Here is a 25,484-nt window from a genome sequence, read left to right on the forward strand (position 1 = left end):
TAAGGGAGCTGGGCATGTTTAGCCTGGAGAAGAGGAGGTTAAGGGGTGATATGATAGCCATGTTCAAATATATAAAAGGATGTCACATAGAGGAGGGAGAAAGGTTGTTTTCTGCTGCTCCAGAGAAGCGGACATGGAGCAATGGATCCAAACTACAAGAAAGAAGATTCCACCTAAACATTAGGAAGAACTTCCTGACAGTAAGAGCTGTTCGACAGTGGAATTTGCTGCCAAGGAGTGTGGTGGAGTCTCCTTCTTTGGAGGTCTTTAAGCAGAGGCTTGACAACCATATGTCAGGAGTGCTCTGATGGTGTTTCCTGCTTGGCAGGGGGTTGGACTCGATGGCCCCTGTGGTCTCTTCCAACTCTATGATTCTATGATTCTTCTATGATTCTTATAAATTACTGGACAAGGGTTCCAAGAATAATTCAAACTTTCCACAGCTCTCACCAATATACCACATAACCCCAGAATGTGGTAGATTTCAAGCATCAAGCAAGAGACATTCTCTATGGCTTCCTTTGTTAACCTGTTTCGCCTTCCAGATGTTTCAGACTACAACTCCCATCAGCCCAACAAACGTGTAATGGCTAGCGCAGATGGGAGCTGCACTCCAATACATCTGAAGATAAACAGGATATCGAAAGCTGATCTGTGGTGCGGCCTGTTGAGTGAAATCTGAATTTGGTGCAAAATAATACACACACAACAAAAGAGAACAGTTTGGAGAAAACATTTGCTTCCAGAAGGGCATACAAAACCTTCAGGAATGCCAGTTCAGCAAGGCTTCAATGACAGAAGAAGGGAGCCTACACAAGACACATCTATTGGACCAAAACAGATGCGGCACAGAAGATCACATAACCATAAGAGTTAGAAGGTACCTCTAGAGGTCATCCACTCCAACCCCTTGCTCAGGACAGAATTTGCAATGCAGAGTGCCATGTAGAAGAATCTGTGATCAGATTTCCCAATTAATTTAAAAAGAAATAGTAGAAGAACCCACATCTTTACAATGACATGCCCAATGTAATATTCATTCCAGCACCCCATTCTCAACTGCAAATATTTTGTCTGGGGGCTTGCCTTTAGCTATACAAAATTCCTGTTTGCCTCACTAGGGAAAACTACAGATACCCATGCTGTGGCTTCCCCCCACCTTCCAAAAAAGCCCAGGATTAAATAGCAGCTTTGAGGAGGGACAGTATGGCCAAGGACAGGTTTGTATTTTTACAGCCTCCACCAGAGTTGCTGCTCTGCACAAAACTGAAACACCCCCCCAGCTGTTTTAAACAAAAAACAAAAACCCAAAACAAAATATTCAGGGAATCTGATCACAGATCTGCAATATCACATCTGTTTCAGTCTCTGGATAAACAGTACTCAGATAACAGAATACTAACGTACTTGCATTCCTGGGTGCTTTTTCTTTACTGAGTTTCTGGTTACATTGCATGAGGTGATTAGGAAACTTATCCAACCCCAGTCATCAGCTCCCTGGATGCCCTTAGTCAAGTCATTCCTCTCACCCTCAAATTCTCCACCAATCAAATAGGGGTGACAGAGAACTCACACACATAATGGATGTGGAGCTGAAAAAAATGGTAAAGTAGGCTTGTACAAGGTCAATTGTGGGCTCTTTTTATGTTCTTCTGAAAATAAGAGGTCTTCACCTAGTGCCTGCACAACCTTAAAGAAGGCACCAGGCGAGTCTCTCTGAGAAGGGCATTGGGGTGCCACCAATGAGCAGGCCATCTTGCTTGTAGTCGCTTTCCTCACTGCACTGGGCACAGGGACTCAGGGCAGGGCTTACAAATAGGATCAAAGTTCAGGTATATATGCGTGTGATATTTCAGATATCCTGGTTGCAAGCCATTAACGGGCTTGAAATATAAAACCAGCATTTCATGCTGGGTCCAGAGATGGACCAAAGGTCAGAGCAGTAGTTTATAAGATTGTGAACAATGTGAAACAAATAGATAGCTGCACAGAGTGGCCAGGACAACCTAGTCCATTGGGTGTTGTACAATTATTGTTATTGTTATTACAGATATCCCCCTTAACATCATTAGAATTCACACAACAACACTGAAAAGTGGTAGAGATTCAGGACAGATAAAAGGGAGTACTTCTTCACACAATGCAAATTTAACTTATGGAATTCCCTGCCGTTTTGAATGTCTTTTAAGGATTAGATACGTAAAAATTCATGTAAATTCATGGAGGATCCTCAGTGGCTGCTAATTATGACAGCTAATTGAAAACCTCCATGTACAAAAAAGGTTGTATCTCTCTCTGGATGCTTGAGACAAAGGGGAAGACTGTTTTCTTCAAGCTAGCCACTGCAGAAAATAAGATTCTGGACTAGATATAACTTTGCTCTGATCCAGCTGGACTCTTCTCATGTTATTTTGTGGGTGTGCACTAAAAAGGCATTCTGGATCGTCAAGAGAATAATGATTAACCACTGTTGCCATCAATAGTCTTTCCCAGCTCTCTCTCTCTCTCTCTCTCTCTCTCACTATATATTACAAAACAGTTTAAGGGAACGCACTATTTTAGGAGTTGAATGGATACATAACAATATAACAATGCTTCTTCTAAAAAGAATAAATCTACATTTGAAAACAGTCATTCTTTCTAGCTAACAACACTCTCCAAGCTGGCATATGAAATAAGAGATCTTGTTTATATGACAAAAGTGTTTTTAACTAAGGTGTAATCCTTTAAAATAAAAGAAAATAATGCAATAGTATCTCAGCAAACTTAACACAGCAATCCTAGATACATATAAGCCTAACTGAATGCCAAAATAGGGAGGGGGTGGATGACTAGAAAATACTTGATAATCTGATAAGCATCTATTCACTTGCAGACATAGCCATTAAGGGGACACAAGGGCCTTGACAGCTGCTTTGAGTCAAAAATGAATAATGGAAAATGAACAGGGTCAATATTTATGATAGGAGAAAACTATTGATGAGTCACTGGCACTGTCTTGGAGGAAACACAAACCTGTCTGGTAAACATTCTTAAAGAGTATCATTCTGAAGCAGCAGGACCTGCTTATGGTGAAAAACTCCAAAAGCATTCAACTGATCTTCACTCAGCAAGCTGTCATTTTAATGCCCAGGCTGCCATAGATGAAGAGCAGTGCTCTTGCACAACTGCAATTCATCACAATAGGGATGTGCTGGAGAACTTCCCTGTGGACTCACTTCAGTGCTCTGAACTAGTTTTTTAAGTTATGCATGTGTTCATAAAATATTTTGTTTTCCTACCACCCAGTGGCCAAATTGGAATGTACTGGAAGAGGCAAAGAAACAGAATGAAAATAGATGAATCACAGAGATTAGGGATGGGAATTTTGGGGAGAAATGAGATCCTGTGCATCACACTCATCCCCTGATGACTACAGATCCTGCTCATCCTTCCATGCTTCTGAATTGCTTTATCTTACACAATTCATAAGGACTAGAAACTTTCCTTATTTTTTTAATGAACTATTATGCCCAAGAGAGGAATAAGTGTCCAGCGCTGTACTTATTTATCCTCTCCGAAAGACAGTGGCAAAATACAACAACTAACAACAAAGTCCAACTGTTGGAGAAGTATAAACATCAACAACATACAGATCTAAATCTAATTCTTAATTAAGGATTAATGACTGTCAGTCTGAAGACAATTTAACAAGTGAGAAGGTAGTTATTTGAACACAGATCCTGGAATGTACAGTATTTTACATTTTCTGAAAGTACTTTTAGGGCAGCAGATGTGTGAAAAACAGGAGAGCTTAATATTTCTCAGGAGCCCTTTAGCTGCCCTTGATCAGAACAGAATGCTGGTTTCACATGGAAGGCCAACGAAATATACATTGCGCCTATTCCAAACCATTGCTCACCAAAGGCAGTTGCCCAGTTCTAACCATGGGGGGGGGGGAGTCATAGACTTTTGTCCCTCCTTTCAGCTTCTACAGTGGGTTTTTGATGTTTGTGTGTGTGTTCTTAGATATTTTCAGCAAAAGGGGGAAATAATCTGGAGATCTGGAGACCCTAGAAATCTACCGACACAGCAGATTACCCAAAGCCACACTCTCTGCTCCATTAATCAAAACAGAAGACTGACAAGTGGGAATACTGTGGGCATAACAAGCGCTTCGAATCTCGGGGGCGGGACCCCGCTGAATGCCTCGGATCCCATTGGAGGCAGCAAATATTTCCACCCGAGTGGGAGTGAAATGGCTCTCTTCCAGCGGAGCTCCTCTTTCAACCGCACATTTGGCTCTTTCGAGGGCTGGGGGTTTCTCTGGCACAGGGACTTGGCTTTCCAGCTCCGCGTTCCAAGCCCCCATCATTGCAGAGGCTGGACCACATCAACGTCGTCCCCCCCCCCCCCCCGTTTTCTTATTTGTAGGCATTACATCACCGCTAGGGTTCGGCTGGGCTGCTGCAGCTGCTAATTACCTCGGGCTTCCTTCCTGCCTCCTTGCCCTGCCTGGCTCGGCAGCAGGAAACTTGAACGATCAAGCAAAACAAAGAGAGTCACCTGGCTGCCTACAGCTCCCAGAGTCGCCCAAAGCGCATTTATCTCTAGGTCTGGGTTGAACATACACCAAGACAAGGAGGGATTTTTTCCCCCCAAGGGGCGGAACCTGCAGCAATTTGGGCACCGAGTTTCAAATTGCTTTTAAAAGGTGGGGTTGGGGACGACGACAAGGCAAGTTTTAGAGGGGGCAGAAGGAGCTGCCCCTGCCATTAGGAGGACTCCTCAGTTCTTTCACTCACCCACCCCAAACCATGAAAAAGAGCCCCACAAAACGGGTGGGGAAAGTGGGAAGATGCCAAAAGCAAAGCACTCTGTCCCAGTAAAGGGTGTTGAGTCACCCAGCACAGCCCACCAAAGTTTCCTTAACGGGGGAAGGGGGGAATATTAAGGAAAATGCCTCAGGTTTGGATGACCGAAGGGCACATTTTGGAGAGGAGGCGATACCTGCCCTTGTTTTTAGGCACTTCTCATTCGCACACCCCAAACAGGTACGAGTTCAAAGTCTTGAGAGACGCAGGTGAGCTGGAGGGAGCCGAAGTATTGGGGAGGAGGCACCCCAAGGGGGTGTGAGCACGGCTCCCTCTCCAGCTCTTAGCCCACTGCGCCCTCTCCAACAGCATAAGGAACCCTGGAGGCGGAGAAAAGGGAAGCACCCGGGGTGGAAAAAACAAGAGCGAAGAAAACAAGGACATTAAGCTCCTCCGCTTAATTCCACGGCAGCGTTAATGCAGAGCAGCAAAAAGGGCTCCTTTGGCGGCCAGGCCCACCCCCCCCCACACTTGCGCCCTCCAAACCTCCGCGCCCCCCCGCCGCCTGTGCTCCCCAAAACGTCAGGGTAGGAGGGACGGCGTCGATAAGCTCCCTCTCTCCCCACCAAAAAAACCCCCGTTGTCCCAACCTGCTGGGCCTGGGAGCCGAGCGTTTTACCGACGTAGGAACTTACAGAAGCTCCGCCGCTGCTTGAAAGGCCGGTCCGAAGGCATCTCGGCCGGGGATGGAAGGGGTGTGAGCCAAGAGCGCCGCGACTCAGCAGGGACAGCGGGATCTTCCCCGGGCTCCAAAGACCCCGCGGCTGGAGAGGGACGCGGCCGAGCTCCCCACAGCCGCCTCTGGCTGCCGGAGGACGCCGCCTATTTAAGTCCTCGAAGGGCAGCAGGTGCCTCACGGGCGGCAAGAACCAGCCGACTGTCGCTGCTGCTGCTGCTGCTTCGTCGTCGCTGCCGCCGGCTGGGCGATCCTCGGCGCTTCCCGGAGCTGGCAAAGCAGCGGTGACTTCACCAGCAGCCTCCTTAAAGGGGAGGTGCGCGGCCCCGCCCCTTCTGCAGTGCGGCCTCCTTGCCAGGGACGCACCGCGGCCGGAGCCGGCAGCCCTCGGCGCTCTTTCCGCTCCAGACGCTCTGGCGAGGAGGCTGGGCTTCGCGGGGAAGGGAACAATGCAGGCGCGGGGAAGGGCGAGGAGCATGCACAGAGTGCTCCGTCCTCGGGCTCGTGCTTTTAGCTGGCGCAGGCCTCCGGAGGGAGCCTTGGGTCTCTCTTTTAAACTAAGGAGAGGCCCGTTCATCGAAGACTTAACCTCGGATTCCCCCTCCCCGCCAATCCTTCCTTTCAGGCTCTGATAAACCAGAGGAATAAATCGAAGCAGAAAGCCTCAAATCGCCTTCAGAGCAATCCATAAGGCCTTTCCCCTTCTCTTGATGATATAGCCAGTGATGCCATGAACCCAGTAAAAAGCCACTGAACATGAACAGAGTGCCCTCTTCCTACTGCATGCAGAATAACCTAATTATGTGAACAGGGATTCTGGGTCAGAAGGAGCTTTGAGGTTGAGTAGGGTCTCATATGCTTATTTATATTTTTATGAGCAGGTACCCAAAGGTGGTGTTCTACCCTCACCCCACCATTTTATCCTCCCTACAACTCTCTGATGTAGGTTAGACGGTCCAGAGGGATCATGACTACTTGGCCAAGGTCACTCAAGCTTCATGGCTAAGAAATCCTTGTGGAATTTACAGCAGCACCAGCTCCCATTGCAGGATCTAAAAAACCTTTAGGCCTCTCCACCTCTTTAACCACAACTAGTCTCCTGCTTCTCTCTCTTTTTTAATTATAAGGGCCTGTTCTACTGCAGCAGGGGTTGGGACCTTAAGTCCCTAGCACCAAATCTATTTGGACCTCAGGAGTCTCCCCAGGCCACAACCTGCTCCACACCCTCTTTGAGTGGTTTTACCTGGTTGAAATGCATCCTTGAACTCTGATAATGCCTGGATATAGAAAAGAGCTGAGTGCACAAAGAAACCAGCATACTGTACAATTGTAAAATTTACATGCATTGCACCCAGTGGCCATCACTGCCTCCTGTGGAAGTGAGTTCCGTGGTTTATGTGCTGTGTGAAGAAGTACTTTCTTTTATCTGCCCTGATCTTCCAACATTCAGCTTCACAAGTTCTAGTATTATGTATTTAATATTATGAGAAAGGAAGGAAACTTTTTTTCTATCCGTTTTCTCCATGTCATGCGTAATTTTACAAACTTCTATCATGTATTCCTCGCCTTTTCTCTAAACTAAAAAGCCCCAAATGCAACCTTTCTGAGAGTCACTCCATCCACTTATCATTTTGGTTGCCCTTTTTCTGAACCTTCTCCAACTCTCCCAATATCCTTTCTGAGGTGAGGCAACCAGAACCGTACACAATTTTCCAAATTCAGTCACTCAAAATGCTCAGGAATACCGTGACAGTGTGGGTGATTTCAAGATAAGTAAGACTTCCAATTTCTGTATTAAAAACTCAAGGCTACTGAAATCTTTAAAAATGAAACATCACAGTCCAGAATTCTTCCATTCTTTTAATCAGTTTCAGAAGAAACAGCATCTTCCAAATTTAAATAAGTGTCAAAATAAAAAGGATGCAAAAGAAAAACTAATTTATGATTAGAAAGGTTTCAGACAACACTCCTGTACAATTACATTTTCTGGAAAAAATCTTTGACACTTAAGTTAGCCTGATTTCCTTGCTTTTCTTCTTCATCTAGTTACATTTTAGTTATATGAAGATACTCCTTGAATCTACATTTAACAGTTAAAAACAGAATCTTTCTCAGACATTATTAATGTGGCACAAACAATTATTTACTAACAGCTTTTTGGACGTTAAATAAAAAGACATTTAAGTATAAAGAACTGAAGGTCATTTTGAGAGGATTTCACTCTGTTGGATTCTGAACGACAATCAGAAAATAGTCCTTATCTGCAAGGAAATAAAAGAGGGATTTTTAAAATAAAAAGTATTTTATTGTTAGTGCTAATTTAATCACATGCATTCTAGGCTCAGATACAGATAGAACACTGTAGGAGTGGAAGTCTCACTTCAAGACCAAGCCCTTCACAACCGGCCAGCAGCACCTAGACCATCTTATATACAAAGCACAAGAAGAAGTAGAAGAAGTTCAAGAGTTGTTCAGAAGACTTTGGAGTAAAATATAAATAGGACCAAGTTGCAAGATTGTGAAGGATATGTAAAAACCCCATCAGTGATAAAGTTCTTTAATGTTATTTGAATCTGGATAGGAAACCCATCTAAAACTCTTTCACCACTACAGTGGTGCCCCGCAAGACGAATGCCTCGCAAGACGGAAAACCCGCTAGACGAAAGGGTTTTCCGTTTTTCAATGCGCTTCGCAGGACGAATTTCCCTATGGGCTTGCTTCGAAAGACGAAAATGTCTTGCTAGTTTTGAGATTTTTTTCTGCTCCCCACCCCCTTTTTCTAAGCCGCTAAACCGCTAATAGCCTTTTAGCAGCTAATCTGCTAATCCCTTAAGCCTTTAATAGCCGCTAAACCGCTAATAGCGCTAATCCGCTAATCCGCTAAGAGGGTTGCTTCGCAAGACAAAAAAACCGCTAGACGAAGAGACTCGCGGAACGAATTAATTTCGTCTTGCGGGGCACCACTGTATTTAGAACCCACACTTTTCTGTATTTCCTATATAGGAGTACAAATTAAAGAGTGTATCCCATATAAAAGTTTAGATTTAGAGATAATGAAATTCCACTTTGGCATCCGAATGTTCCAAGAAGAGCTTTCCCTGTTTATTTTACCTGGCGCAACCATGATTTCGTTTTTCTTGGAGCGAATCCGCAAGAACGTGAGGTCATTCTGGGGGTCAATATCTCGCACGGTCCCCCTTGCCTTCATTATTAAGTTGTGCATTAAGCCTGCATACTGCACTGTGGTGGGGTTATCCATGGTGCTTTTGATGGGAATGCCTGCAGGGTGCAAAATGATTCTGTGGTTATGTTAGGCTAAGACATGGTATGATATGAGAAACTTAAGGGCCTAACCAGCCCTGTCTGCAGAAGGCCTGTACAAGGACTTCCGCTTGTGCCTACCAAGTGAAGAAAGCTTATTTCTTTGCCACCACTGCACCCGCAAGTAGCCGTATGGCAAAGCTTTTCTGAGTGGCGAATGAGCTTTTGTCATCTGGCCAAGACAGTATTGCTCTGACACCCTCCTTTGCAATTCACTTTAGGGGGGGAAATCACTCGTATTCAAACAAAATTGGATGCCACAGTTACCCCAAGTCCAATGGAAGTGCCTAGAACACTGCATCTTCCATCTAAACTGAATCAGTTTAGATTATTGCAGCTTGAGGATGTGGTCAAGCTGCTTGAAGAAGTGCAGCTGATCACCTGTCCACTTGATGCTTGCCCATACTGGTTTCTTAGAGCTAGCCACAGGGAGTTGACATGGTGGGTACAGGAAGCGACTGATGCTTCAGTAGAGAAAGGGTAAGTACCATCTGCCTTGAAGAAGGTGGTGGTGTGGTGTGTCACCTCCTTAAGAAGTCCTCCCCTTGGCCAAGAAGTGTTAAACAACTATCACCCAATGGCAGATATCCCCTTTTGGGACAAAGCTCTCAAGAAGGTGGCAGCGGTCCAGCTTCAGGCATGCTTGGAGGAAGCTGATTACTTGGAACCATTCCAGTCAGGCTTCAGGCCTGGTCATGGCACTGAAACTGCCTTGGTCGCCCCAGTTGCTGATGTTTGGTGGGAGAAAGAAGAGGGCAATGTAACCCTGGTCATTCTCCTCCATTTCTCGGCCACTTTCGATACTGTTGATCACAGTATCCTTCTGGAGTTTGTCATGGAAGTAAGGGTTGGGTGAACTGTGCTTCAGAAATCTGACGACACACCTATTTACCCTGGCCTTTTGACACCTGAGATGTATATTTTCAGGATTTTTTTGAGATTTTAAGGTGTTTTTAATGTTGTGTTTTCATTGTTGTAACCTGCTCTGGGATCTTACAGTAAAGGGCAGGTAATTACGGCAAAGTTCTCCACCACTGTTAATAGGGCCTTGCAGATCACAAGTAACATTTTAGGAACAGGCACACAGGCAGACATTCAGCAGTATTACACCATCCCAATTTGTAGAGGAAGACACAAAATTAATTGGCCACAAGCACTGCTAAATTCATTATCAAAGTTACAGCACATCCTTTAAGATATGTACTATGCCTTTTGATTTCACTGGGACTTACTCCCATATAAACATGCATAGGATTGTAGCCTTAGCATCACAGCAGACATTTCTAACATGCAAGTCGGTTTCTCTAACCCAAGTGTGTTATGTAGCCTATGGAAAACTCTGTCTGGCTCCTGGAATTCTCCCCAGACTGTACAACCTTTTCCCAAGCCACACCCCTCACTGGCTCCATTCCACACCTTGAATATTTCTGCCTGGCGAGAAGGTATCCCCGAGTTCTGATAATGCATCTTCCTTGCCTGGATGAAGGCTAAAGAAACCAATATACTGTGCAAAGGTAAAATCTACATTCATTCCTCCACCCACTTTTCCCTCTGGCCCCATTCATCACAGCATGTGACGGTTCACATATACCTAATAAAACAAAAACAAACTAATAACCCCCTCCCACACAAGAACATTTATTATTAAATTTATTGCACAATCAGGATAAATTTAGTATGTCAATAGAGCATCAGGGCCTAAAAGAGTGGCTTTCACCAACAACAACCGTAATTGCACAATACCTTCTGAATTAACAATAATGATTCCTTGGACCCCCTTTTGACTCTGAATTCGCTTAAGGGTTTCTTCTACCTCAGCCTGGAAGAAAAAGAAAATATGCAAGTGTATCTTGAAAGATGCAATTTGTTTTCCAATAATGCTGTGTAATAAGACATCTGGAAAGACTGGAGGGGTAAGAGGATTCGGAGAGGTACGTCTTGTGCTCCAAGCACAAAAGCACAGCTCTCTCCAGCACCACCATATCATCAAAGTCTGCTTAAGCTTTTCTTAAGGCCACAATTTTCCTCCCATCATCTGGCAATAAATCCTGGGAAGCCAGAAACTGGTTCCGCTTATCCGTTTCAGTGGCTTTGCTTATCAGGCTCAGACGTTACACAAGGCAGTGCAATGATAGGGGTGAAATCCTGGCGCATCTTGCACAGAAGTCTCCCCCTCTCATGTTACAACAAAGGCCTCTTCACACCTCACTTCCTATATGGAAATCATCTTTATGCTGGAAAATATCTTGCAGAATGCAACCTGGGAAGCACAGTGCAAATATTTAAATGCTGCTATGGCAAGCCAAGAGGTGTCATTTAAAAGGTTTCATGGTTCAGCAGCAATGGCATGTAGATGATCCTAAGAGGTAGGTTAGGGTTAGAAACGGACTGGCTCAAGGTCACCCATCGAACTTCGTAACTAAGTGGGGAACTGAACTTTGGTTTCCCAGCATAGGTGTCAACTTTTCCCTTTTCTTGCGAGGAATCCTATTCAGAATAAGGGAAATTCCCTTTAAAAAAGGGAAACGTTGACAGCTATGTTTCCCAGGCCCTGGTCGTACAAACAAACATCCCCACATATATATTTAAATGCTCTTTTTTGTTTTGTTTAGGCATGTCGACCTAGATAAGGATTTTTATTACACATAAAAGTGCTGAATTTGCCCAATTTTTAATAAGTCTTCTGTCTTCTTGATTTTAAAGTTTGATTTTGCTTTTTTAAAATATGCATGCTTTATTGTTTTGTCTAAATTACTTAGAGAGTTATATTAATCATGTTGAACACACACACATATATATGTATAAATATCTATATATACATATATACACACACACACACACACACACACACCTGCAACTCAGGATAATGCAATGCATCTGATAATGTGGACTTATACTATAATAAATTAGTTAGGTCTTTCAGGTGCCATGATATACTTTTGTTATTTTGACAAAACTGTGTCAAAGGTACCCACCAGAGGTTTCTGCCTGCAGATCATTTTGCCTAGACAAGGCCAGACCTGTTATTAGGGAGACTACTTCATCTCTGCAGCCAGGAGGGCCATGACCACAACCACATGGAGAGGCACCAGTGATTAAGGAAACAAGTAAAGTGGCCTGGAGCAATCAAAATCCACAGCAGAAAATCCAAACTAGACAAGTCCTGACCATGATCAAGTAAAAAATGTTTAGTTCTACAGTATATGCAATCTGAATATGTGCTAACAGGCCCATTGCCCCATGCTCAACCATAAAATGAGGTTATATATTTTTCAAACTTCCCTGGCAGGGAAGGGGGAGGGGGTTCCCTGCAGAGGCTGATGCTTCCCCTCTTCATTATCAGTTTTGGCTACAATGCTAGCAGCATTCAGCTCATGAGTTTGCTATTATAGTGGAAGTGATAGGGGAACACAAGGTTCAATATCATACTTCAAATGTATGGTGTGCCCACACTTGAAATACCGCATTTACTCGAATCTAATGGCCACCTTTTTTGGCCAAATTATGTTGCAGAAATTAAGGTGTGCATTAGATTTGATGGCATATTTACATTTGCCAGCATTTTGTTTTTGTTTCAAAGTTCTGAACATTGAGGTGTGCATTAGATTTGATGGCACATTAGACTCGAGTAAATATGGTACATGAGGCCACCACCATGCTGGAACTGTAAAGGTTTTGACCAGTGGCTACTTGGGAAGGACATGTTGACAGTCTTGGGTTCCATGATGGAGAAAAGGTGGACTATAAATGCAAATATGTATGCACCATGGAACCGCCCATGCATTGCCTTCTATATACATGGCCAGCAGGCAATAGTAATGCAATACTGTGTATTTCTGTATTTGGTGTGCTTATTCTATATGATTTATGCTGTATTTATGATGCTCTATTATGTTCTGTCACATTATTGTCGTTTGTAAGCCGCTTTGGGATTCATCTGATTGAAAAGCAGCACAGAAATATAATCAATCAATCAATTAAAGAACATATGACAAGCTCTACTGGATCAGGAACCAATGGCCTATCTAGTTCAACATCCTATTCTCACAGTGGTCAATGAGATGTCTCAACAGGAAGCCTGCAAATAAACCTGAGAACTCAGCACTCTCCACACTTGTGATTCCCAGGAACACTGCCTCTGACAGTACAGGAAGAACATACTTGCTGCTGCTAGTAGGCCATTGATGGGGTCTTTTAAGTTTAGTTGTACAGTACATAGGACTTAGGAAGCAACCCACATGCATCATCTTACAAATAGTTTTGGGTGCCAACAACATGCCTTGGAGAGACCTTTTGATGGAAAGGAGAGCTAAAATGATTTTAATAAAATAATATATACATGCAAGCAGTCCCGAATCTAGACATTTTGCAGAATTCTATACAAAGTACACTGAAGGGCCAAATGTGCAGGGCAAAAGTCATGGGTTTGGACACTAGGAGCCACAAACGCAGACCCCACTCTGCCAACAAATACAATGCAACAGAAAGCCACTCTGTCAGCAGACCCTGCCCCATTGTGATGTTGGGGGGAAATGAGCTCCTGGGAGTACAAAATGTATCAAGCAGGAATGCATGCAGGTGAGAGCGGTGGGCATCATGAGCAGTGCGCCTGTTCTTATATGGGACCAGAAAGATGGTCACATCACGGAGATGGGGATGATGCTGTAAACAATGCAAGAGGCCCCGGAACCCGCGTGCCAAGAGGACGGCCATGGAAATGCACGCGATCAGAGAGAAGCTGAACAGCAAAAGAAAAGAGCTGGTGAATGCAATGGGCCCCTCAGCCACATCCTTTGACCCCGGGGCGCGCAGGAGCTGGCCGGGTGTGGCACATCACAAGGCGGCAGCGGAGTCTGCTCTTGACTTTTCCAAAGAGCTGCCCAGGAAGTCTCCATTGGTCACCCGAAACCCACCCAGGAAGTCTCCTCTTTTCTGCGACGGGGAGAATTCGGCAGAAGCAGACAGCCCACCGCCCTTCACTCACCATCTTGCAGAGAGGGAGGGAGATCAATGCCTTCCCTGGGAGGTACCCACAAGCTGGCACCCGAGCCCCGTCACAGTGAGCGCGCGCGCCTGCGCCCCAGTCTCACCCCGCAGGGCGAGCCGCGTCCTTAGCCAATCGTTAGAGAGGGAAGGCGGGTTCCTAAGTTTAGGGACCGGGTGTCATTTCCTACACCGCCCTCTTGTAGGAAAACATTCTGTGGGGGTGGGAGGGAAGTGGGGGTGTCGGCTATCAATCTTTGCTTTGGAAGGCTCTCCATAAACACAGAATGGGTGTTTGCAACTTCGCGTATGGAGGAGGAAAATGCGTAATGCTGGACGGCTCAGCAGCTCAAACAGAGGCATCGGTGGCATAAGCTGTTCCCTCAAGGGGGAGAAAACTGAGCGTGATTTCAGAGCTGAGACCCAGGTTCAAATCCCTAAAATAGGAATTGGATGGGGAAAGAGTTTGCTACCTGGGTTCTTATGGGGGAGGGTGTAGAAGTATGTAGAAAGCAAGCAAGCAATAAGTAATTTAGTGTTTGAACATAAGATTGGCTTAAAAGAGAACAAGCATTATGGGACATTTGCAAAGCACGCTTAAAAGGAGGTGGGGTGGAGAGGGCGCTGGACAAATTTCGCCTGGGAGAGAGTCTTGATGCCACTGCCAAAGGGTGGGGTGGGGGCTGCTTCCGGTATTCAAAGCCATCCAAGTTTTAACAAACGCAGTCTTTGGGAAAACGAGACCCCAAATCGTTTAAGTGATCTGTGAATTTTCAGCTGTCATTGGGCTGCTGGGATTGAAGGGACACACGACTTTAGGGAGGGGTGCAGGTTACCCAACCCTGGTTTAGGGCTTGAGAAAGATCAGTACCAACCCCTTAAATTTATCCAGGAAACACACTGGCACCAGTGATTTTCTTAATTGAGAAAAGGCTGATAAAAGATCTGCAAACCACCCACCCTCATTCTCTCACTCAAATTCCTGCTTAGCTACAGGCCACAGAGTTAAGGGCAAGGTTGGGTGGCAGGGAATAGTAACACCCCCATGTACATGTTCTGTACCTAGAAATCCCCACGAAGCTTACTGGTATCACCAGCAGCAGCAGCAGCAGCAGGGGAGCCGCAGCAGAGCAGGTAAACCTTTGCCATCTCTCCCTGATCTGCGTTTGCTGCTGCTCTCTCTGCAAGGAAGTGGGCAGCCACTGGATCATGGAAGACAGGTTCCCACCCCACTGATTTGCAATAGCTGGCCTGGACACCAGGCTTCTAGCTGGGGTGGGGAGATCAAATATAAAACCAAACAAATCACAGGGTTGACATAGCCGACTTCTGGGTTAGGGTGTGTTGGTATTTGAGGTTTTGTTTTGTTTCATCTGCTGGTTAGGGGTGGAAGTATGATTTTTGTTTCGCTTTTAGTGCATTGCCAAAGTTTTCTATCACAATTATAGGGGGTTGTGTGGTTTTTAACATGCCATATGAGATGTCTGTTTAGTATCAATTCTCCCCTATGATATAATGTATTTATGTGTATATCTTCCCATGTAGGTCATTTGAAAGCCTTTTAAAAAGCAAGTGACTATAACGTTTAATAAATAACCACGCTTAGCCTCATTCTGTAAATGTGTTGTTTCGCATGAGGCCTTGCTTCCTCATTAACTCCTCTCAGTTTTAATAGCGCAACATGCTATTTTAGTGCATGGATGGCTAACCTGTGGACTTCTAGAAATGGCTTTGCTCCAGCTCCCATCATCCCTGGCAGTGCTGGATGGGGCTGCTGGGAGTTTGAGCGCAACAAAATCTAAAAGGCCCCAGGATAGTCACCCCTGATTTAGCAGAGGGCACACAATTGCTGGCTTTTTGACACTACTGTATTCAAGTGCTATTCTGCCATCTAGTGACGTGGCCAGGAAATACATGTCTATACCAGTAACAGAAAAATTCCTAACAAATGTCACTAAAATGCAGTTACCTGAGGACTAGGACTTGCAGTAATGTAGAAGTTTTGGATATGGGAAGTCCATCAATGTAAATGGGTTTCCTCAGTTATAATTGGATGCAACACTTTGACCCATTTGTGATCGACAGTGAGAGCATAGCATACGCAAAAGCTTTAGTCATCAAAACAGGAAGCTTATGATTGATGTGCAACAATGTTTCCTGGTACTGGTTTGTTACTGACAGTGACATTACAATATCTCCACCTCACAATGGCAACCTAGGCTAAGACTAGTTCACTAAGGAGTCAACAGGATAGGAGAGAATTACAATTGTGCAGACAGCTACAAGGTGTGTGTTCAAAGTCCATGAAGCACATACATGTCAGTGTGAAATAAAAGGGAAACTTTAACCTAGATGAAGCGTATGTGATGTGGAATTCGCCCCTTTGGTAAAAACATAAATAAAAACAAACCCAACATTTCGTATAACATACACAATTCCATTTAAGTGACAATTAGGGTGAATGTACATTGCTCAGTGACTGTTGTTGCATTGTTTAATGCTTTTAAGAGAAACATTTCACACCATACAAGGAATGACAACCACCACCAACTTTTCAGTACTTTTATAAAAGTTTGACTTGGTGAGAGACTTTTACAGTTACCTGAGTATTTGAAATTACAGTTCAAGGAAAATTTAACAATGGGATTCCAGTAGTATTTTACAATCCAGTGCCTCTGATCCCAGTTCATAAACTAGTTAGCTAGGGCACATATACATAACAATGATTCCAAGGGGGCGAAGGGGGGGGGGGGACGTGACAGACCATCACAAAAGGAGCTGGAGATACCAATGCACTGAATGGAGCTTCAATTCAAACCCCGCTGTAGTGTGTATTTATGATGAATATGAATCAAGAGCTCTACACAATGAAAATGGCTGATCATGAAACCTTACACACTAAAAACTGGAAATGTAAATTCCATACAACCTATCCTGAGCTTTCCAGAAAGATAAGGCTTAGAAAAAATTAAGATCTGTAGGTTGAAGTACGTACTTTCATAAGGCAAAAATTCAAATAACTGATTAATGTTTCCAGTCAGATTGTGATGTTATCACACGCATGCAGCAGAATGTGGTTGTTATTGCTGTCCACATGCTGTCGAAGCTGTTTGAAGCAGACAAGTCTTAATATTTGCAGGAAAGACTTGTTGCAATCCAATTCATTTCAATCCGTCGCCCATCAAACCAAACTGTGCTTCCACAAGTCTCCCAGGTTCCCACAATGAGAAGAGTGCGCCGACTGCTCAAATTACTTTTTATTATTGCAACATTACATGGCATAAAAATAACAGAATTTAGAATTTACAATGCAAAGGGACTTTAAAAGTAAGTTTTCATTCTGATCTTAGAAATATTGCAAGCATAATGCTTAACAACAAATCTCTTTTAACAATACTTCATGGTCAAGATTCCATTTCTTAAATATCCTCAGTTTTGAGTGTTCAAAATACTTTCTTGTGCTTGGGATATCCAGCCCCCATTACCCATGTAATACAGCAGTAAAGACAAATAAACATGCCATTTAAATTAAAATAAATTGAAGAAGCTAGACCCCCAGACTGCAAAAATATATACAAGCTTTTACTTTTTCCTGAACTAAACATCTGAGCCATAAAAATATTAAACAGCCTTGCGCCCTATAGAACTAGGGCTTCAGCTATTTCAATTAGAACTACTCTTTATTTTAAAAATATAGGGCAGAAAGCCTTTTGAATGATATTTATACATTAACAATATTCCTAGGTCCCTAAACAAATCATGAGCCATTATGGAGAACAGACTATTTTCCATAGCTTACTCTTGGTTACTTCATTTCATTTCTGTATTGTAAATGTTAGTTAACTAAGATGTATTAAAATCAATAAACAAAATATTTCTAAGGCTTTTTCTCCTCCGTAAGCTATATTTCTAATACACCCATCAGGTGTTCTGATAGGTGGCATAGGTAGACATATCTCCAGCATTCACACATGCGTCCTCTACCCACAGAAGCAGTAGGCCATTTGTGTAAGGGGAAAACTTCTACACATATATATTAGAAGACACACTGAAAGGGAGGAAAAGGAGAGCATGTTCTATTACCCTCTTCTTGTAAGCTCCAGCCGAGGGGAAATGGGCTGTTTATATTACTTCACAAAAGAGTCCTAAAGTCGGACAGTTGTAAAAATGGTTGAGCCCACTAGCTTTCAATAGCCCTGAATTAAGTCTCCCCCCTCCTTGCCCCCACCCCTCCAAGTCTGGATGGGGAAGATGATATTTGTTACCAAGACAAAAATGTTTGATCTTCAACTGTCACGGCAAGCTTTCAAATTTTGCTGCCTGCGCACAGCAGAACAATGCAAGTATATAGTTATCAACATGCACTACTGCCGGTTCAAATATCATCACTTCTCCCATTTCACAGCTGCATGCACACCACGGAATTATAACAACCTGGAGGAAAGGATACAAGGCAGCCAAGCTGGGGTAAAGAACAAAGTGCTTTCGTTCCAAAACTGGGAGTGTAGTTTAAGTACGGTTGTAAGCTATGATGGAAGTTTTGAAATTGTGATAATATAAATGACGGAAGCGCAAATCAGATTTAAAATCAAGGGCAGCACAAGCTGCCTGTAAGAAGCTGCTCAGAGTGCTAGCCTAGAAGATGCACAGTCTCCATCCTCTAAAGGGTTACTGGGTGGGTTTTCCAATGTAAAATTTGGATTCTTTCAAGAATTCCACTATTGCACATCTATTTCCTACAATACAATTCAATGCATGTTGACTCAGAAGTAAGTTTCACTGTGCTCAGTGAGGTTCACTTCCAAGCAAATGTGCACAGGATTGCAGCCCCAGAGAAATTAAAGTGGCGGTTTCATGGCAATGATTCAGCCACTACTTGGAAGTGATATTCCCTCATTCAGAGGAAAACAAGAGTTGTTCATTTCAGGCATTCGCCTGCAAACAGGTCTGGAAATGAATTCCAGCTGCTGCCTTTTAAAGAGACCTTGTATTCTCTTTTAAATTCGCTACTAAAGTTGTCAAGAATAAGTTAAAATTCCTATGAATCTGAAGAAGCACATTCAAATGTAGGGATAAACCTGAGGAATGTGATCATCATGGTTAAATAAATAAAAGTGCTATGCTCTGTAAGTGTGCATTAGCTTTTCAGATCCTACTCTGCAGCTTGAACTGAGGTGATGCGGGAATAAAGTTTGGAAGGCAAACACAGTTAGATCTCACTTGGGTAAGAAACAGTTAACATAAGCAATGGATCTGTTTACAGCACCTCCAGAGTCTGATTGCTAGGAAGCACTGTTAGCAGTAGGATGGGTGGTGCAGCAGCAAGAAGATGCTACTATAACAGAGTAACTTTTTTAAAAAAGTCAAGAACACATTCCAGTTAATGAACATGACCCAGGACAGAACCCCAGTAGTACAGGAAGCCTCTGGTTAGGGAAGATTTCATTTATAGTTGTATTATTCTTGGATTTCGCAAAGGGATTCAGGAGAAATCAATAATTAGTGGGAATAAAATGGCAGGATAACATCCATTTACTTACACACTAGCAATTGTTTAAATAAATCAAGGTCAAGTCCTGTTTACAGTAAGAAGTGCAACTAGCAGAGGCAGTGAAGAACTCACACCATATATGACTTAACGTTCTTCAGGTGCAAATTCTCCCCAATTGTTATTCTTGCCCGAATCCTTCTGTTTCTTCTATTGCAAACAACAGCTTTTCCTTCAGTTGTTCATAACTCTTGTATGGCGGCAAGTCCAAGCGGTTGAAACTGAAAATAAGCAGCAAACCTCACTTTCATTTGAATAATTAACCCACAAACACAGTTCCCCACTATTTACGCCACTGACAGTTTAAAACATGAGAGGCATATTTATCTGACATTATTTCTCAACTTTGGTTCACAGCAGCAACCTAGGTACAATACTGTGAACTTCCAGGTTTCTATCTTGTGTGCTAATCTGCTTCATTCTATTAGGAACAAACTGTCCACAGGGTTGAATCCAGACTCTGCCCTCAATGAACAGAAGGGCTCCTTCTGCACATACAAGACTTTTAATCAAGGAATCCTACTGGCAGAAGATGGGTGCCTCTTCCAATTTCTCCTTCCTCCTGCAGAGTCATTTCGCACTGCAAATGGACGTGAGCAATGTCTCCTCCCCCATTTATATCAGCTGAAGTGAAAGGTTCAATTTCAGAGTAAGTCTATGTTTATATCCCAAGACCTTAGGGAACACTGATTTTAATAGGACTGTGAATGAATCTGTTTTTCAATACTGGTTGTTGTTTTTTAAAAAACGTTTTCACAACTTTTCATTCCTGGGCAGGCAAGAATATCTATATCTAAAACAGAGTGAAGGAGAGCCTCATCAAGGACTGTCATGTAGAATGGTATAGCAATGCTCTCAACATGCTTGAAATGTTTATTTTGGCATCTGACAATATGGTAAATTAAGAAGCAGCAAAGAACATCTTAAACACCAAATTATGTTTTGTATGAAGGCACACCATTTGCTAAAGGCAACACATGATTTTGTGTGTCTAGTGTTGAGGCTACATGACCCTAATGATTCCTTGTCAAAACTGATTTAAGCAACCAGTTACACAAACCAAATTTCTCACATTTCTTGTGAATTTGATCTAAAAAAATACAGTACACCTGTCATTCTAAACGAAACCAACATAGGTTGAGCAAAAGTAAAGATAGCTATACAGCAGAATATTTTAAGTGCTCATTTTTAAACCAGAAACTTTGGCTCTCTGGGCTACCGCACACATTTTGTGGAGTCAAACATATTGACAATTTTGTATGTCACATTCATATGTGTGCCATGTATTGAGATGTAATTTTATACATCTTACGTGTATAACTAAAAAACGTGATGTGGTGCTAAATCTGTTATTTAAATGCCAAATAGGATCATCAACTGTAGAAAGAAGTATCAGAATCACAATTCTCATCTAATATATTTTACTCACCAGGTATGGCTTCTAGGTAACCAGTTTTCTTTGCCAACTTTCTCAATACAAAACTTCTGGGGTCCATTACTCCCTAAAATAAAATAATAATAATAATACAGGATATGGGAAAATAAAAATTGCAAATATTTTTTTCATAACTAAATACACATTGAAAATAAAATCAGTTTAGGCCCAGACATTTGCATTTGATAAGAAGTAACCCTAAGACGAGTTCTCAAAGTTTTAAGAACTCAGACGTATTTTATGGCAATAGAAGACACTGGTCATACTATTGAATTCCTGTCAGCAAAATCTTCCCAGTAAGTGGCATTGCCACTACAGCATGGTAAAATATTGTCATGCAAAGCTCTTACATGGGTCAGAAATGACCAGGGAGTCACAAAGTGCTTTATGCCCCACGGAGGACCTTAAGGTCCATAAATAGCAACACCCTAGAGGTCCCGGGCCCTAAGGAAGTTAGATTAGCTTCAACCAGAGCCAGGGCCTTTTCAACTCTGGCTCCGGCCTGGTGGAACACTCTGTCTCATGAGACCAGGGCGCTGCGGGATCTGATTTCTTTCTGCAGGGCCTGTAAGACAGAGTTGTTCCACCTGGCCTTTGGCTTAGAATCAGTTTGATTCCCTCCCCCTCTTTCTTTTTCCTTTCTCCTCCTGTGAAGAGGCGGCATCCTAATGTTTTAATGTTGTATTTTAATCTTGTTTTTTAAATTGTATTTTAATCAACTTGTTTTTATTATTGGTTGTTAGCCGCCCTGAGCCCAGTCTTGGCTGGGGAGAGCGGGGTATAAATAAAAATTATTATTATTATTATTATTATTATTAAGCCTCTAGATGAAATTATTGCAATGCTTTATACATTGGGCTGCTTTTGAAGACAATTTGGAAACCATAAGTAGGGCAGAATTTGGCAGCCAGATATATGCTTTGACCACTCAGGCCACCAATTCTGGCCTGAGTAGAAAGTCAATTTGATCCCAAGCCTAATTGGAAGTGCTGGTTTTGACCCTATATGCCTCGGGACCACCATACTTCAAGGAACACCTTTCCCCAAAATTTTGAACTGGCAACTCAAGCCAACATTCTGACACACAGGGTCATCCTGGCTCTTGCACACTTAGGAATAATTTTGCATACCCATGAGGTCAGAAAATCCTCCAACTGGTAATCGGCATGTTCCAGTAACAAACTGTAGTAGTCTCATCCTCTTCTCATTATCTATGTCCTTCACAAACTGAAAAAGAACACATTTAAAATAGCTATACAGACCCCATCCCTATTCTAGTCTTAAAAACAAATAAAATTTATATAATCCATTCTCATATCCTTGTGTTTTGAGGTTCTATTTTTTGGTAAAAGGGCAGTGGAAGGAACAAGGATAGAGGCATAGGGAAAACAAAGACAGCTTCCATGGGGAATAGTAGTGGAAAAGCCTTTCGAGGAAGCTTATTTAACTAGAGTGCCTGGATAAGCTTCTGAAGTATTAGTGTGAGATATCACTGGTGTTAGCTGTATCCCACTGAAGATTTTGTATGGTTTAAAGACTGTAAAATGTCCTAAGAGGTAACTAAAAAAAAGAAAATAAAGCCTTCCTCCTCATCCATGATTTCTTTTACCAAGCCTGGAGATGCCCATGTTCTTCAGTGTTTGTTATCTCATTCCCAGGTAAAGAAAGGATTTGAAAAAAGAAACATTTTTGCACAGTTCTGAACGTATAGATCCATAGAATAGTTTGTAAGCAACCACAAAGTAGCAGCCACATAAGATCACTTTAAAAAGACTGCCAAAGGACACTGTACCTTAGTGAGTTTTTGTCAGCCATTATATACTATCATTTTTAACTTTGTCACCTAAGTCTGGCTTCACTATTACCGTATTTTTCATACATAGAACTTGTAGCATACGTGCAAAATGTTCCAGCTTCAATCCCTGGCATCTCCAGATAGGACTGGAAAAAGACTGCTGTCTAAAACCTTGAAAAACCACTGCCCATCAATGTACTCTACAATTAAGGTAATACTGAGCAAGATGGACCCTGTTCTGACTAAGTGTAAGGCAACTTCCTATGCTTAAAGTATTTTTATTATCCCTCACATAAGTTCAGTAGGAAAGCTGCTACTTTTCCCATTTTTAGATGAGCAAGAAAGGCTGAACAATCGTGACATGCACAGGGTCAAGCAGCATCTATGGCTAGGTATAAACCAGAAACAGTTTTAAGGTGCTACAAGCCTCCTGTTATTGTAGCAACAGTCTTAGCATGGCTCCCCCTCTGAAATCTGTTGGCATCCTGTAATCTTAGGTTTATAGGGCTAATACTTAGGTAACTATTGGAACAAGAACAGAAGAGATCCTAGATTCCCCGAAGTTCCATTAGTGGTACATTTGGCACAATTTTTGCTGCAATACAAACCTGCCAAAACCACATTATTTGCTTGCTTGTTCTGGTATAATGTCGGTAGATGGTATGCCTTTGCCAGTCAGTCAAGTCAATCTCTTGCATTCCACACAAAAGCACCTTTTTGAAGAGAAATAGTTGAACACCAGCTAGGTTAGTGAAACTCTGATGCCATGATACGTTGGTATAAGAGATGATGGAAGAATCTCTTAGCTACTCAAAGGGGTAATGAAGAGTTAGTATCTTTCTAGACATGGTGCAGTTAGGAATTCATTTTCTAGCTCAGTTGTCCAAGTATTTAAACACAATTGTAGCATCCTTGTTTAGAAGAGTTTCATATGTACAGGGCGATGTGCCTCTGTGTTAAAATATGTTAAAATATACTTTGCCATGTTAAGGTGATTGTCTACCCTTGAATTAGGCTGTGTGATGCCCTCCAGGTGCTATGAAACTATCCTGACCAGAGTCAATGCTGGCTGGGTTGTAGTCCACAATGTCTGGCTACTCCAGGTTAACTAAACTGCAACATCTTTATTATAACTCTGCTTCAACAGACTCATGTCATAAAAGTGCCACCGCATTTATAAGCCCCTGCAAATATGCTAACCATTTGTCAACTAAGCCTTATGCCCAAAGGATTAGACATACCTCAAGCTCTTTTGCATCAAAGTACTGCAAGTACTGCTGTGGTAAGATCTCATTGAAACCTTCAAAGAAAGCTTGTGTCTGCTCTTCAACACCCCGGGAAAGTCTCCACTCTGCCACTAGCCTGGAGTATGAAAACACACAGTTACTCCAAACAGGCCCAACCAAGTCTGAAAATGTTGATTTTTGATGAGCAACAATATTAATTAAATTGTAATAGGTATTATAGTAGACAGACATTGAATTTGCAGTGGAAGGTCCACCTCCATGGCAAAATTACAACACTGTGCCATGCGAAAGAGGCAGAGGTTACTGCTTACGACTATAGCACATCAATCATAATAGTTTCCTATGCATGAATATGCTCACGCTATATTTCGGGCAAGACTAGCTTTGATGTAGCATTTTGACTATTTTACTGATAAGCCCACATCTATTTTACATGTAGGCCTTCATGAAGAGGTTCGATAATACTTCCAAAACATTAAAAAGGGAAAGTTTATAGAATTAAAAAACAAATGGTTAAAAGATAAAATAAACTTGCAAACCAACTTTGAACTTACTTAATGTATTCCTCTTTGTTTTCCTCAGTAACCAGGATGTTGCTGCCATCGGGTTTCAAATCATGGCTCTTTATTTCACCTAGAATTTCCTTATCAACTGAGAAATACATCTCTAGGCCACATTCCTCAATATTGTTTTCCCTACAAAACAAATACCATATATATTAACTACTATTTTCATGAAGTGCAATCAGCAGTATCATTAAACAAGTTGATGTCACAAGCCGAAAATTCCTTTTGTTCATCAACAAATGGAGAGGGAGGTATATTATACAATGATATTTTCAAAAATTTGTAAGGAGAAAAGTTTTTCTGAATTTTGATGTTGAATGTTCATATATATTTTCTGTATACCAAAAAGTTCGGTATACATTTCATATCAAGTATTTTATAATTACTACTTCCCATTTTTTAAAAAACACATGGTCAAAGCAGTTTACAATCCAAACAAAATATTACAAAAATATTTAATGCCTGGCAAAATAAGGAATGTCAATATTCACTTCAGTTTTGAGGTAAATGTTCTTATTTTTAAAAATCACACTTGAACAGTAAAACTGACTTTTAAAACAAATTGCAAATATGTTTTTTAACACTAATCCATACATATCAAATCACAGCACTGATTTTCAAATGTGCACACACACACACACACACACAAAGTCGCACATTTTAACATCTACAACATTTCAAGAATTGAGAAGCTGACTTCAGAAACTCACTTTACCCAGATGAGTGAGTTGTAAAACTCAGGATCTACAGATTCTAAATCCTTTAGTCCTACTGGCTTGTTGAGGATACGTTTGTAGAATGGCAGAGAAAAACCCGTGTCTATAAATTTCACATGGAATAAAGCCTGCAAAAGATGGAAACTATTATTTGTTTTATAGGAATCCTTGTCTAGTCAATCAGCAAACCAGCAAACAGGTGCCTGCAGCCTAGATTTTGGAAGAAACAATGAATTAAAGGCCATCTTAAAGTCACTCGAAAACCAGTAGCTATTTCCTTAGGTGGATGTGCTGTGTTGATGGTTATTGGTGACAACAGAATAGGGAAGCACAGAAAACATGTG

General features: G+C 42.3%; 3 protein-coding genes across 5 annotated transcripts in view; all 3 read right to left on the bottom strand.

Moving 5' to 3' along the window:
- MAP1LC3A (microtubule associated protein 1 light chain 3 alpha) overlaps window positions 1-5,831 on the bottom strand; it is a 39,885-nt gene extending 34,054 nt beyond the window's left edge. The window contains exon 1 of the mRNA XM_083444104.1: window positions 5,489-5,831. Coding sequence (XP_083300230.1) covers window positions 5,489-5,528 — 40 coding nt within the window. The 5' untranslated portion in view covers window positions 5,529-5,831. The remainder of the gene's footprint in view (window positions 1-5,488) is intronic.
- A 1,545-nt stretch (window positions 5,832-7,376) lies between these two features.
- Window positions 7,377-13,973, bottom strand: DYNLRB1 (dynein light chain roadblock-type 1). Its single transcript, XM_083444105.1, has 4 exons — window positions 13,835-13,973; window positions 10,594-10,669; window positions 8,641-8,808; window positions 7,377-7,790 (listed from the first exon to the last, which is right to left on the bottom strand). The coding sequence occupies exons 1-4, from the start codon at window positions 13,835-13,837 to the stop codon at window positions 7,747-7,749; spliced, it is 291 nt and encodes a 96-aa protein (XP_083300231.1). The 5' UTR covers window positions 13,838-13,973; the 3' UTR covers window positions 7,377-7,746.
- A 2,408-nt stretch (window positions 13,974-16,381) lies between these two features.
- Window positions 16,382-25,484, bottom strand: part of ITCH (itchy E3 ubiquitin protein ligase) — a 55,992-nt gene continuing 46,889 nt past the window's right edge. For all 3 annotated transcript variants that reach the window (XM_083443992.1, XM_083443993.1, XM_083443994.1), the window contains 7 exons: window positions 25,135-25,268; window positions 24,413-24,553; window positions 23,853-23,973; window positions 23,220-23,324; window positions 21,947-22,043; window positions 20,811-20,883; window positions 16,382-19,602 (listed from right to left, as the gene is read on the bottom strand). In XM_083443992.1, the coding sequence (XP_083300118.1) occupies window positions 19,503-19,602; window positions 20,811-20,883; window positions 21,947-22,043; window positions 23,220-23,324; window positions 23,853-23,973; window positions 24,413-24,553; window positions 25,135-25,268 (771 nt within the window). In that variant the 3' untranslated portion in view covers window positions 16,382-19,502. The remainder of the gene's footprint in view (window positions 19,603-20,810; window positions 20,884-21,946; window positions 22,044-23,219; window positions 23,325-23,852; window positions 23,974-24,412; window positions 24,554-25,134; window positions 25,269-25,484) is intronic.

The sequence above is a fragment of the Podarcis tiliguerta genome (genome assembly GCF_965153285.1).
Source record: "Podarcis tiliguerta genome assembly, chromosome: 6".
NCBI lineage: Eukaryota > Metazoa > Chordata > Lepidosauria > Squamata > Lacertidae > Podarcis > Podarcis tiliguerta.

Coding starts and splice junctions, on each gene's coding strand:
- DYNLRB1 (XM_083444105.1), bottom strand. Junction 8,809..10,593: donor CATTATTGTTAATTCAGAAG/GTATTGTGCAAT, acceptor TGCACCCTGCAG/GCATTCCCATCAAAAGCACC. Junction 7,791..8,640: donor CGAAATCATGGTTGCGCCAG/GTAAAATAAACA, acceptor ATTTCCTTGCAG/ATAAGGACTATTTTCTGATT.